Consider the following 13,755-nt stretch of genomic DNA (forward strand, 5'->3'; position numbering starts at 1 on the left):
TGATTAGCTTTCTGTAAAATCAACTAATAATTGGTGCTTCAAGAAATCAGCATCCTTTCATGTGTTGCATCTCTGGAGCAGTTTAGAAAAGTAAAGTTTAGCTTAACTTCGACCTGTAGTCGTTTGCGAAGGACACCGTAGTTGCATCGGTTCCTTCAGTACTCCAGACGTGCACATATTTCCCCCCATATAAATGTGAAATCTAACACCGAGCGTGTCAGTTACTGCCTCACGTCAGTCTATTGTAAATTGAAACACAGTACATGAGTCACAGTGTCACTGTTGTCTCTGTTTGATTTCCTTCTACCTGTCTGTTCTGGCCTGCTTCAAAAAATGTGTTTGTTCTGGCTTTGCTTAATTTAGACCAGAATGACAGGGACAAAGGTTTTGAAGCCTTCCCAAATGACAGCCTCCCCTTCTGAAGATTGTTTATGATATCTGTAGCTCTGTAGGTATAGCTCAGAATCCCTCTGAGAGATTCTAAATCAAAAGTGTGTTTAAGAAAACAAGAGCACCAGAAGACTGTATGTGTTTTGGGTCTGGAGGAGGACTGGCAGTTTGCTCAGGCTGTAATTGTAAATGTAGTTGCCAGAGCAAATATCTTTTGTCAGTATCCATCTGCAGAAAACCGAGACAAAGAGCAAAGCTGATGTTCTGGCAAAGAAACAAGGCTTTGCAGAATAGTTGTGGTAATTGTTCTCACTGATTGGATTTCATTCGTTGTCCACTACATGCAGTCAGCAGCAGTTGTATGTTACATTGCGTCACTGTACCTTAATCCACAGGGGACTGTTCACGAGCATTGTGTGATGCTTACCTCTCTCTGTCTTTTCTCTTTGTTGCTTAGGAGTTTGCAGCACTGACCAAGGAGCTGAACGCCTGCAGGGAACAGCTGCTGGAGAAAGAGGAAGAGATATCTGAGCTCAAAGCCGAGAGGAACAACACCAGGGTGAGGACAGCGTCCATATACATCTTTATTAAACTTTCCTTACTTAACTTATTTTAATATGACCATTGGACCATCAGTAGTTCTGAGCAATGAGAACAAACAAAACTGATGTTTGGACATTTTGAACCAGAAATGAAGCTGCTTTTGCATTTCATACTCAATCCTTTTTTATGCATTCCACAAGTTGCTCTCAAGTTTTCCCAAAAAACCTGCTGGACACTGCGATAGGCAGCGTCCAGAGGAAGATTAAGCTATCTGGTGGCTACGGTTTTAAGGCTGCAAAAGCACTGAAGCAACCATGCACACTGTCTATTTCCTGTGCCCAGGCACACCTCATTAGCTCTCCACATTCTGCCTGAAAATTGTTCCACTTACTTCACATGGATGGCTGCTCAACAGTAAAACTAAGTCCAAATGGTACTGATGCCCTGCAGTGTCCAGTTCAAAGAATTTGGTGTGGGGGAGGGGCAGCTTAAAAAAAAAACCATTAGAGGATCAGCTGAAGTCCAGTATCTTCAATAAAAAACATTGCCTTTTTAAAGCACACTCTGCTGTTGATAGATAAGACTCTGCTTTCCATCCCAATGCTGATGAAGTGTGTATTTGCAGTCTTGCACTATCTTCCTCTGGTGGAGACAGAAGATTTTAGCACAGCACTGATGGAAAATTACAGAAGAGAGGGAGGTGAGGTGCAAGAAAGGAGGACAGACAAAAGTCATTTTTACTCTCGCACTTTATTATCACCTCAAATTCTCCATCAGGCAATTACTAAGCAAATTTTAATTAAGCTTGGTTTTGTCACTGGTTATAATTAAATCTTGGAAGACATGTACAGGCAGTCATTTGACTTGGGAACCTGCAACATCATGTGCTGAGTATGGGATTGGTCTTATTGGCTGTGGGTTAAGCATCACAGTCTTTGATATGTGATGAAGATCTAGAGTTTTCAAACTTTTGGTGGGCCAAGACTAACTAACATTTATAACTGATTGCTTTCGTGTATTTTAACTGATAAATTTTCAAATCACCAGCTACAACTTAGGGGATTAGTGTACATACTATCTGTTTTATCGCAGGCATAGTTGTGCACTTTGCTCATAGTTTTACAGAGTTACAAGAATGGAAATCAAACATAATTAAGCAACTAAACTCAAACTAACTAACTAGTATGTTAGGTCTCATTCACTAAAGCCTAGAGACCAGTTAATGACTATCTCACAACCACTAGTCGCTAGCAGGAAAAATGTGTAGACCCTGAGTGAGTGAGCGGCTGCTGGAGGTTGCTCACTCAAACTAGGTGAAATCAGTCGCCAAAAGGGTGCTGCACCGAAACCATGGTTGCTTTGGTTTCAAGCAGACTGCCAACAGTTTGCATGTGAGATGCAGACTTGTCTGCAAACACTCACCGTTTTCCTCTGTTAGCTGAAAGTTGGAAACGTTTGGGGCAAATCGGAAACAGAGAAAGTCGTGCCTTACCACTTCAACCAAAACGCTTCAAAAGCCACAACTTTTACTTTGTAGATCAAAGTTCTCTGTTGCCTGTTCGCCTCACACGTTTCACTTTTACTACTGCTTGGTGAGTAGTTTTCAGGTATTTGCAGTAGATCCTGACTAATATAAGATTTTTTGCAAGTAATACCGATATTTATTGATTAAAAGTCGGATATATCGGATGAAACACAAGTTTGAAGGATATGTGTAACAACATTTCATCTTTACTTTTTAAATTTTCATTTTTTGGCAAGTTAAAAATCCAGATATCAATATATTTGCAAATAGCTGATATCTGCTCATATCAGTTAAGCTCAAGCTCTAGTTTACAGTCAATTCAGTGTCTGCGCTGCAAACTGTGGGCAATCATGGTGACCTGTTACTTATTAAAGCAATCACAAGGGGAGGGGAGTCACTTATCGCCACCGTACCGATAAAAGTACTCTGAATTTATATTTTTAGGTGGGGCTTATTTGATTTGTAGAAGGGTTCATGCTAATCAAAAATGATCAGTTTTCATCAGCTTAAAAATTTCATTATGTAATAATAATGCTATTTAATTACTTTGAGCATTTGAGTTCAAATGCCACCGAAATTCTTTGTGTTAGAAAACCTTTTAAACATCGTCCTTCACATGTGTTTTATATTGATAAATCCAAATTGCAGTTTTAAGCATGTAAATTCCACACATGCGCTTTTAGAAAAGGATCATTTAATTCAATCTACACCATGAACAAGCTGGCTAGCATCATGGTTTGTTTGCTTGAAACTAAGAAAGCGTGACTCAGATCTGGTCTTCTGTTGCTGCTCTTACTCAGTTTGGCCTTGAACCGTAACTTGACAGCGTGGTCTGGCTCAAATATTTCTCTATGCCGGCCAGTTAGCTAGCTGGCTAACAAGCCAAGCTCTGCAGCAGAACAGTCTGTTGTACCCCGAGTGAAGTGAGTGATTTCATGACAGATTTACGTGATGTCTCACAGTCGCATCAGAGTAGCTGTTGGCACAAAGATAATGTGAGTAATGGACCCAATATGCCTGCTTCATCGGCATAAAAGATCCTCGTCTAGATATGCACTTTTCAATGTCATGCCACATTTTAGGATTTACAACAACTCATTTTGTGCACCACTTAGCCGTGGGTCACGGACCCCACTTCCAGCAGCTGATGTAGAGACAGAGACAGAAAAACATGATCGGATAAATAATGAAAATATTTACTGAACGAGATTGGAAATGGGGTGCTGTTGAGTAAACACTGACTTTCTGATTGAATCAACAGTAGGCATTTTGTTGAGTGTGCAGGATTATATATGTAGACATGATGGATGCTGATGGATCTCTCAGGGACACTTGAATCAGAGAGACAAATGAAGAGACTACACTCATTCTCCTACAGCAGTGCTCTGCAGGGGTCTTCTTTTCACTGCTAGTTTTCATTGTTCGACTCTTACACCTCACTCCTGCAGAGATTCTGATCACTTCTGCCTGCTCCAGTGTTTTCTATTGAAAATGTATCTTTAGGATCCTGCAGGGAAAAATAAGACATCAAAGGAATCAAACATTTTTATGGATTTTGCTTTTGTTTTGTCAGGTGTGTTTGACATTAAAATTAGTCAGAATGCTATTGATTATTTCTGTTACTTTATTTGGAACCATATATTGAAGAATATCACATTCTAAGTTAGCACACTTGTCTTTTTACATTTACATTTTGGGAAATTCAGTTAGATGAAAAGATCAATCCTGTTCTAAATGTTGGACTGTAACTGTGCAGTAGTCAGTATACTCAGTTGGCTCAAAAAGGAAATTTCGAAAAGGATCTGTTGACTTTGGCTAGTGGTAGCCAAATTTACTTGAAACTTTAAGATAACAAAAGTTCATAATATAAACTTTGTAATACTTCAGTAAAAGTAAGAAGGCATCTACAGCACGATTATTACTTCTGTAATCTGTAATCATGCTCCAGAACTACTTTTAGCAGCAATGACTGTAAGGTGTTCAGGCCTGCAAAGTGATCCCAAATCACCATCCACCACCGTGCTTGACATATTTGCAGATGTCTGTCTCTATTTTGGTGTCATCTGTCCAAAGAACATTGTTCCAGGACAGATGTTATTTGTTCAGATGCAACTTTACAAACCTGAGCTGTGCTGCCATATTCTTTATAGAGCAATATTTTAAACACTAACAGATCCTTGTAGAGCCAATGTAGATGTAGCTCTTACAAATTTTTGCACTTCGTCTGAGCATTGCGCAGTCTGACCCCTGATTCAATTCGATCGGATGTCTACTGCTGGGAAGATGGAGACATCATGTTGCTGACAATAAGCTGCTACCTATCATCTTAATTCGTACAGAAGCAGTCGGTGTGTACTTTGTTTTTCACAGGACTGCATGTTTGTGAAAACTTTCTTTTTGACATGACTGTATATAAAAATTAAAAGTCAAACCAGAAGTGCTATTGGCACAAAGATTAAGACTACAAGGAGCCTTAAATCTGCATTCTTTTAAATAGCCAGCGGGGCATAACACAAAAACATTACCTTTTGGTTTTCTTCATCTATCATGTTAGTAAAAGTTTTCTGAGGAGTTTATACTCTCAAACTCTAGTTTCAAACTTTGCTGACTACAGTGTGAGCTTAGTTTACTAAATTATGGTCCCATTTAGAATTTAAAAAAAATTGAAAAACTAATAAAATTTAAAAAAAAAAAAAAAAAAACTTGTTACTTGTTACAGTTACGCTTGAGGGCTAGCTGCCTCAGTATTGGCAAGTTTAAGGAGTTTTCATGGTTACTCATGGTTATCTGTTTGCCACAATTGGTGCTATGTAGCCTATGGAAGAATCTTTTTAGATCTATGTTAATAATTTAGCCTATTTTTACTTCAGCAGAGATGTCAGTGGTATTTTGACTTAATAGCAATGGTTTACACTTGGAATATACTTACAATGGAATACACTTACACCAGCTAACTATGTTAGGTAGCCTCAGATGGAGATGTTTGGACAGTTGAAGTAAAGGTATGCTGGGAATATAACCAGTAAGGTCAAAAAGAGCACAAAGATCATTCTGAGCTGTAACTTTAGCCTATAACCAGATCATTATCTCGAGGCTATATTATTATTGCCCCGGACGACATCAGAGAGGGAAAGAAGTGTCACGATCTGCCTCACTAGGGGAAATGAAATGAAAGCAGACGATCCTACACTGATCTCACAGTGGAACCTGAGCAGGCTCCAGTAACAAATAATGTTTTATCTCTGCTGAATAACACACATGATTGTTTACTCCCAGTTTTTGTTGTGTAGTTGCCTTTTGTTTAGCCCGCCTCCAAGCTCCGCATTTCTTCTCTGTCTTTGTGTAGCACTCTGCTGGCTGTTGACTTGACAAGTTACCTCGCAACATAGATTACACTTTTGTGTGTTTTTGTTGAAAGGACAGCGTTGCCTTTGCAGTTATCTGCCCCTTTTTTATTTATACATTGTTCGCACAGTTACATTGAGGCGTTACAAGAATACAAAGCAAACTTTTCTTACTGAAAAACATTCTCTCCAGTGATTCTGAACTTTCATACCATAATTTGGAAATAACTCACAACAGTTTATGAGAATGTAAATAGTGATTATGGCAATTTTAATTGGTAAAAAAAATGTGATGATACTAAAAATAATAATAGAAGTTGGTCACATACCAAACCACCAAACCACTTTTATTGCAATTTTTTATTTTTTCCCCCAAGGACTCAGTCTCTGTAAGTAATCACCTTTGTTGCATGTATATAATGTTTTTTTGATAGTCATGTTTGATTTTTGAAACATTTTTGAGCCTGATCAAGCACACTTGAATTCATTCCTCTAGCACTTGTAGAAAAAAAAACATAAATAGAATTAGAACAAGAGCCGTGGCTTTCTGTGTTCTCAGAATGTTCATATTTTGGATTCTTCAGCAGTTCTCAGAGTTGATAATAACATTGACTTCTCCTATTTCTTCCCTTTAGTTACTGCTGGAACATCTTGAGTGCCTGGTGTCCAGACACGAGCGGTCACTTCGTATGACTGTGGTCAAGAGGCAGGCTCAGTCTCCTTCCGGGGTCTCCAGTGAGGTCGAAGTTCTTAAAGCACTCAAATCCTTGTTTGAACACCATAAAGCCCTAGATGAGAAGGTAAGGTTGTCAGAATATATACATTAAATGTGTAACTGTTGGCTTTTTTCAGTTTTACCAAATTTAATGTGTTTGACTTTAATGTGTTGTTTTGACTTGGTTGTATCTCCCTTCTCTGTTGTATTATTATTAATTACTTGTGTGTTTTATATTATTATTAGAGACAAATACATGTATTTTTGTTTATTCTGGATCAGTCACATGTTATTTACATTTAAAATTCTTTTTTGGTTTTCATAAATGCACAAGTAATTAGTGGGTTTGTGAAAAGTGTAACTGACTATTAAAAAAAATTATTTGAAAATTTAGGTTTAATGTGTTATATTTCTGCAGTGTGGTGTCATTAGTCATGTCAAAGGCAAGCTGAGTGAGTATTAGTACAGTGTGGAGGTGAAGTAGCTAGTTGGCTAGCTAGCTGCAGGAGCTAACCAGGAGAAAAAAACCTCAGCTACACATACTACAGATCCAGAAAGAAAATAAAAGCCATCAGGAAAAAATGTTTTGCATTGTTACTTTTGAGTCACCTATATGTATTCTTTCTCCCCAAAACATCATGTTTAATTTTAAATGTTAAACATATTTGTAATAACTTGTTAGTTGTGCTTTGCTGGATTCAGATTTGGCTCGACCCCCTAATTATTATTATTATAGTATATTATAATGTATATGGATAGATAAAACGTTTAAGACCAGAGGATACTAACATTGCTTTATTTTCCTTTTGTATGATTTCATGCTATCATTTTCTAGTTTTAAGCCTTTACATGTCCCACTCAGTGTTTCTCCTCACATCCCGCTGATTTATGACCTTAGCCTCCCGTGTAATATCAGCACTCCCCCATTCATCCTCCCCTCCCAAAAGCCAACATTTATAACACATGTCCAACGTCCACATTGTTTAAGGTAATAAAAGCTCAGGCAAATGGGGTCCCGTGTTGGAACAATATCCCAGAGTGGACACAGAGGATCAGCCTCTTCTGATATCTGGTGCACACTCACAATGTGTTGCAAGTAATTGTTCCATCACAGCCATGATGAACCTAAAAGAGACAAAGGGAGAAGTGTAGAAGGGGAATCTCCTCTCTGCAAATGGTGCTTTTAAAGCAGTAAGAGCCGTATAACGCTACTTTGAAGCCCCAGCAAAGTGGTGTTGTAAGGCTAAGGGAGGAAAAGAGGATAGCACCTTCTGATGTGTTAACCCTTGCTTTCCTGGACTGGGATTTTAACAGCGGTGAGAGAGGAAGCTAATGATTGCGTTTTCAGCTTGGCTCTTTTAAGATAAGTCCATCCCAGTGGAATTAAGTGCAGTGAAGGCTTATAACAGTGCCCATCACAAAGGATCTACAGACAGATCGTGATTCATGTTTTGTGATTTTCAGGTAAGAGAGAGACTACGAGTGTCACTGGAGAGGGTGTCTGCCTTGGAGGAGGAGCTCACAGCAGCCAATCAGGAGGTAATAACCACCACACTCACCAGTAACTACATTAACTGCTTGCTAATGCAGATGTCTTATAAGCAACCAAATTCTTTTAGGCATATGGAAGAAATGTGATGAAAGTGACTTTGAATGGGGCAGATGGGCCAATCTGAGTATTTCAACTGCAGATCTACAATAATTTTCACACACAACAGTCTCAAGGGTTTACCTCTCTGGGCAGAAAGGCTAGAGGAGAATGGCTAGACTAAAAAGTCGACAGTAACTCTCGTAACCTTATGTTGAAACTTAAAGCAAAAGACCACAGGGGTTCCAATGCAGGGCTAACAAGCTGTGACTAATGGCCACGGTGTGATATTTTTAAACACACTTTTTGTTGTTTGTGTTGTCAGATAATGCATCATCAGTGATTATGGATTAAAACAAGAATGAATGGGCTGAAATTCCTGGAACCTCAGACAATGATTTGTTGGTTGTTTTTATACCAATGTATAGTGTCTGACTTGAGGTAGATTAGCTTTCTTCATCAAAGGACCACTGAGTAGCATATAGACGAATGGGACAAAGAAAAATTATATTCTTTAATAAGGAATTAAAGACTTTGGCTATTTTATTAATCCTTTGCATAAAAGGCATCAGGAAAAGCAAGCATTTCCAATTTGGAAAACAAATACTATTGTTTCATTTAAGCCATTCCCATCAGACAAATGCATGTCTGTAATGCTTTTTAAGGATTCTGCAAACATGCTCAGTAAACATAATTTTGTACATGCAGAGTTAATGTGATAAACGAGCATTTTTATTTATTCCAATCGCAATTTTTTTTTTACTCAACCCATCCAATCTTTAAGCATCTAAACCTAAAAAACTACTAAAGTAAAAACCGAGTAAAAACTAACTTCAAAGCACAAAGTTTCCACATGGGAAACTTTGGTCTATAAAATTGTGGCTTACTTAATTTTATAGCACTTAAATTCATCTGCATCTTAAAAATCACTGCTGGTGTATGAAGGCACAGACGCTGACAAACAATCTGTCCAATGCCAACAGTGAAGAGAAATATTTCACACTTTGAGATGGGAATGTGCTGAAATAACAGAAAATATATGCTGTTCATATATTAAACATGTAGATACTATTTATATATACATGCTGTATCTCAAGACTTGTGTTGAGTTGCATATTCCGAACAAACATAACATATATACAGGAACATATACTACTTGTTTACATGGATGCAAACCTAATACATACTGTGATGTGTCCTGAATTATGTATCTGCTCTGAAACCCAGAAACATTTACAGTACCTCGACAGGCTTCACTCTACCTCATCTTATGCTCATCAGTGGGTGTGGCGAAGCACTGACAGTACATTGGCCACTGTTTCCTTGGTGGCATTTCCTTCTTCACCTCCTAGTTCGGGCTAGAGTAGGATTTGCACTGCAGATGGTCCTGTTCCAGCTGAGGAAAAACCCTCAGGCTGCCACTTCACAGCCTGTCAGACATGCCAGCCTGACACTCGGGCCTGGAGTAAAAGTCACTAAAAGGAGGACAAGAAGAAAAAGAAGGGAATGAAAAGCAATAGGGGGAATGGTTGGGAGGCGTGTGGAGTGGGTGGAAGGACAGACAGAGATCTAGTGTGAGAGGAGAGAGAGGGGGTAAGGATGAAAAAAAAGGCATAGAGAGGCAGAAGACACAAATAGACATGGCAGGTGGGATGCAGAGGCAGATCGTGTGTGGAGGTATGTGTATTAATGAGAGTGCAGGGCTCCACTTGGTCAGAGCACCTCTGAAAGAAACCGAAGGACTGAAAAAGTGAAGCTGTAATGATATGTTTTGATGGCGAGTAAAGTCGCTAGGGGTCAAAACCCAAGATTTGATAGTGTGCGATCTACCAGACAAGGAGAGAATTGTAGAAAAGATTGAAAACTTTAAAAAGTAAACCCAAAGGCCAGCGGTACCTAAATTCTTCTCTTTTTCTCTTTGACAGTTTTTCCTGAAGTCTTGTTTTTTAAATGCAGAAACTCTGACAGACATCTCAGCAGCACCTTGAAATATTTCTCACATCACACTTCCAAGCTTATAAAGACCATACAGTATTTCTGTGTGGCTGTCCCTCTCTAATGGTTAACACAACACTTGTCAGAGCTGCGGACAGATGAGTGATTAGACCTTGAGGTGATGGAGGGTGGAGGTGGTGGTGGTGGTGGTGGTGGTGGAGGGGATGGTTAAACCGGCTTTGCCGAATAAAAATGTCCACGCTTGAGAGGCTCCAGGGAGGCAGGCGGATCCGTGAGCCCGCAAACTAGTAATTGATTTGAGATGGAGGTCTATTATGAGTCCCATTTCCCTCCAGGAATTTAGACAATGTGTCCATCCTTGAAGAAATCAGCAGCCTTTAACCTCATGCAGTCACAGGTGTTTAAGTGGCCCCACACTGATTGCTGCTAGTGATTGCAGTTCTGTCTGTGGAGCATTTTGGTATCTATCTTAGGATGAATTGTTGCTTACCAATTATTTGATGTTAATCAAAACAGACATATTTTTAAGACACTGTTAAATTCCCAAAGGTAGCTCAATAGCTCATTTGAATCTATCACAACCATACAAGATCAAGGCACATAAAATAATATGTATCAAATATGATTTTATGCAGTCATACCAGATTCTTAGCAACTCAACCCTAGTTACACGTGGTGATTGACCATTTGTAACTTTCAGAGGCTTAAAATGAAATTGACTAATGAGCTATTTTATGGTCATGTGAAGTCTGTTCCTTCATTATTGTTAAAGGAACAGGGAACATTATTTGGCAAATTATGCAAATGATGGCCACCCCTCCCTGAGCCTGGTTCTGCCAGAGGTTTCTTCCTGTTAAAAGGGAGTTTTTCCTTCCCACTGTCGCCAAATTGCTTGCTCAAGGGGGTCATTTGATTGTTGGGTTTTTCTCTGTATATATTATTGTAGGGTCTACCTTACAATATAAAGCGCCTTGAGGCGACTGTTGTTGTGATTTGGCGCTATATAGATAAAATTGAATTGAAAGAAATTGATTTGATTTCAAGTGTTGCATTTTGTGTTTTTTTTTGATGGAGCTCCCAATAGGAGGAGCTCCCAAAGAATGTTGATGCAAGTGAAAGAGGCTGTCACTAGACTAAAAAAACAAAATAACTTTAATGAGTAGTGAGTAGCCAAAATCAACAATCTGGCGCATTCTTAATAAGTGGAACTCAATTGGCTAGGTCTGCAACACCAACACCTTTCTGAATGTAAAGGACAGTTTACAACAAGGTCTAAATAACAGGTTGCAACAACAAGCCAGATTAGACAACAAAATTAATTGATCAGAAGTATACCACATCATCTGTCTAACATGGTAGAGATAATGTTGTGAGGCGGGCATGTATGATAGTGGAACTACCACTAGTGTTTATAGGTGATGTGACTGCTGATAGAAGTATGGATTCTGAAGTGTACAGGACTATACTCTCTCTGCTAATATTCAACCAGATGCTGCAAAACTGATTAGACAGCACTTCATAGTGCAAATGGATAATGGCCTGAAGCATACTGGAAAAGCTACCCAAGAGTTTCTTAAGGCAAAGAAATGGGATTATTTTCAATAGCCAATAGAGTCATTTGAATCAGTTTTTAACAATTTAAAGCAGCTTTAATGGTGTGGTAATATAAGATTTGATAATCGGATGTATAGAAAGGTAACATCTGACCCATGAGCCGATGTGGGCTAGCACTGAGGTCCTTACAGGCTGAGCAAGATCCAAACCAGCACTATGCTCAGTAGGAGAAATACTCTGTTCACGGTTTTTCAAATAAAAACTGGCAGAAAAGGTTGAGAATGGCAACAGCAGTACTTTTTTTTTCTCGCTTTTGCAACAAAAAAAAGACTGACCTAATTCTTTTGGGATTTTGTAGAAGAAAGAAAACTAATACATGAAATGAAATCTCCTTTGACCTAAAACATTTGATAAACATGTTTTATGTGTGGTCATGCATTTTTCCCCAGGTGTGTAATTGATTCTATTTTAAGTGCATTGCACCAAACTTGCTTTCCCCAAATCTCACCTTGACGTTATCAATCTTTCATACTCTAAGAGCAACCTCTCACACCCGTGGACACACACACTCACCCATAGCCATTCTTATTTCACTCCTTCCCATTTTCCTCCAATTTCTACTTCATCAGACATTCCTGTCAACACAGAGCCCAGAAGTGCTAAAGGAAGATAAGGAAATTGTGATGCTGCGTTGTAAAAGAAGCTCCACTTGTCCTTGTGTCCCTCGTCACCCTTTTCATTTTGCATCTGGCAAACTTCTATCTGTCTTCTTTCATTTCAGCGATGGAGATGCATCAGTAGCGCCCCATTCATCACGACTTTATGTCATGGGTGGCGTTGGTGTTTGATCTCTGAGATGGAGAAATTACAGACAATCTCAAAATAATGGTACTGGAACATACGGAGGCATAATTATGCCCTCATTAAAAATAATGAACTGAAGATTCTTTGTAGACAGAGTGCAGCAGAAAAGAAGAAGCCAAGCTGCTGCTGGCAAAGTTGAGTGTGAAGGAAACCCTGTCTGTGGAAGGTGGGAGATAATCTTCTGTTCTCACTCGCAACTTTAAAGAGGTCCCGACATTAACTGCGGCTTGTGTCCAGGTGTCAATGAGGGCAGGTTGGGATCTGAGTTTAAACTGGATCTTATCAAAGTCACTTGAAGGCATTGTTTGTTTTATCGACAGCAGTTTCATTGATTGTCCTCGGGCTCCTCTTCCTGTTCTGATCACAACAAATGTCTGTTGCGGAAAGAGAGAGAAAAGACGATTTTTTTTTTTGAATTTTTTTTCAACGGCGACGATCACTCAGCATTTCCATTCTCAAACTGTAATTATTTATTAGAATGATTAGTAATGGTAGTTGGATTGTCATAAATGATGGTGCTGGCTGCTTGGAAATCCTGATCGAATCATCCATAAAGAGAAGGACAAAAAGGAACAAGCATGATTTGAGAGTCCTACATGGTTCAGAGATTAAAGCTTTTCTGAAACTTCCGAGTACTCGAAGAGGAGAACCAGCATGATGCAGCCTTAATCACATCACGCTATCAGCATGCCTCATGTACTGTAGTAATTGTTGGGGGGTGGGGGGGGGGGGGGGGGGTGTTGTTAGGAGTTCCTCCTTTTTTGTTCGTGTAGGGAATAACTGTAAAATATTTTAGTGCTAGAGTTGTTTTTCTGGTGGTTATTTACTTTTTAGGGGAGGTTTCAGAGATTGAGACCAGTGGACAGTGGTGTAACTTTGACTGCTTCTGTCTGCAAAGATAAACAGAACACACTGTACCAAGCTTATTGTTGAAATAAAAGCAGACAGTCTTTTCACATTTTGAACAAATCTCCAGGTTGGCCAAATTCATTTTGAACAGGAACACAATAGCACACAGAAATATCATCTATGCTATTTTAACATCCCTCACAGTTTGTACACTGACTTTGTGGCTTTTCTTAGTTTTCCATTGCAAAGAGGAGCATTGAGGATCTGCCCTGTTTCAGTTTTACTTTCAGAGCCAGGACTGCGTGTGTTTGGCTTGTATTTCTTACTCTGTTTTGACTTTCTTTTCTCAGGGGAATCATTAATTCATACATTTCTTAAAGCTGCACTGTGTTTACTTTAGTGCAGCTAGCCTATGTTCGACCTCAAT

At 39.1% G+C, this 13,755-nt stretch overlaps 1 protein-coding gene across 8 annotated transcripts in view; it reads left to right on the forward strand.

The window, feature by feature from the left end:
- The window catches only part of ppfia2 (PTPRF interacting protein alpha 2), a 180,580-nt gene that overhangs the window by 126,409 nt on the left and 40,416 nt on the right, over positions 1-13,755 (forward strand). For all 8 annotated transcript variants that reach the window (XM_087831125.1, XM_087831126.1, XM_087831127.1 and 5 more), the window contains 3 exons: positions 848-949; positions 6,438-6,602; positions 7,982-8,056. In XM_087831125.1, coding sequence (XP_087687251.1) covers positions 848-949; positions 6,438-6,602; positions 7,982-8,056 — 342 coding nt within the window. The remainder of the gene's footprint in view (positions 1-847; positions 950-6,437; positions 6,603-7,981; positions 8,057-13,755) is intronic.

Source organism: Neolamprologus brichardi, chromosome 17 (genome assembly GCF_056152115.1).
Source record: "Neolamprologus brichardi isolate AB-2024 chromosome 17, ASM5615211v1, whole genome shotgun sequence".
Classification (NCBI taxonomy): Eukaryota; Metazoa; Chordata; class Actinopteri; order Cichliformes; family Cichlidae; genus Neolamprologus; species Neolamprologus brichardi.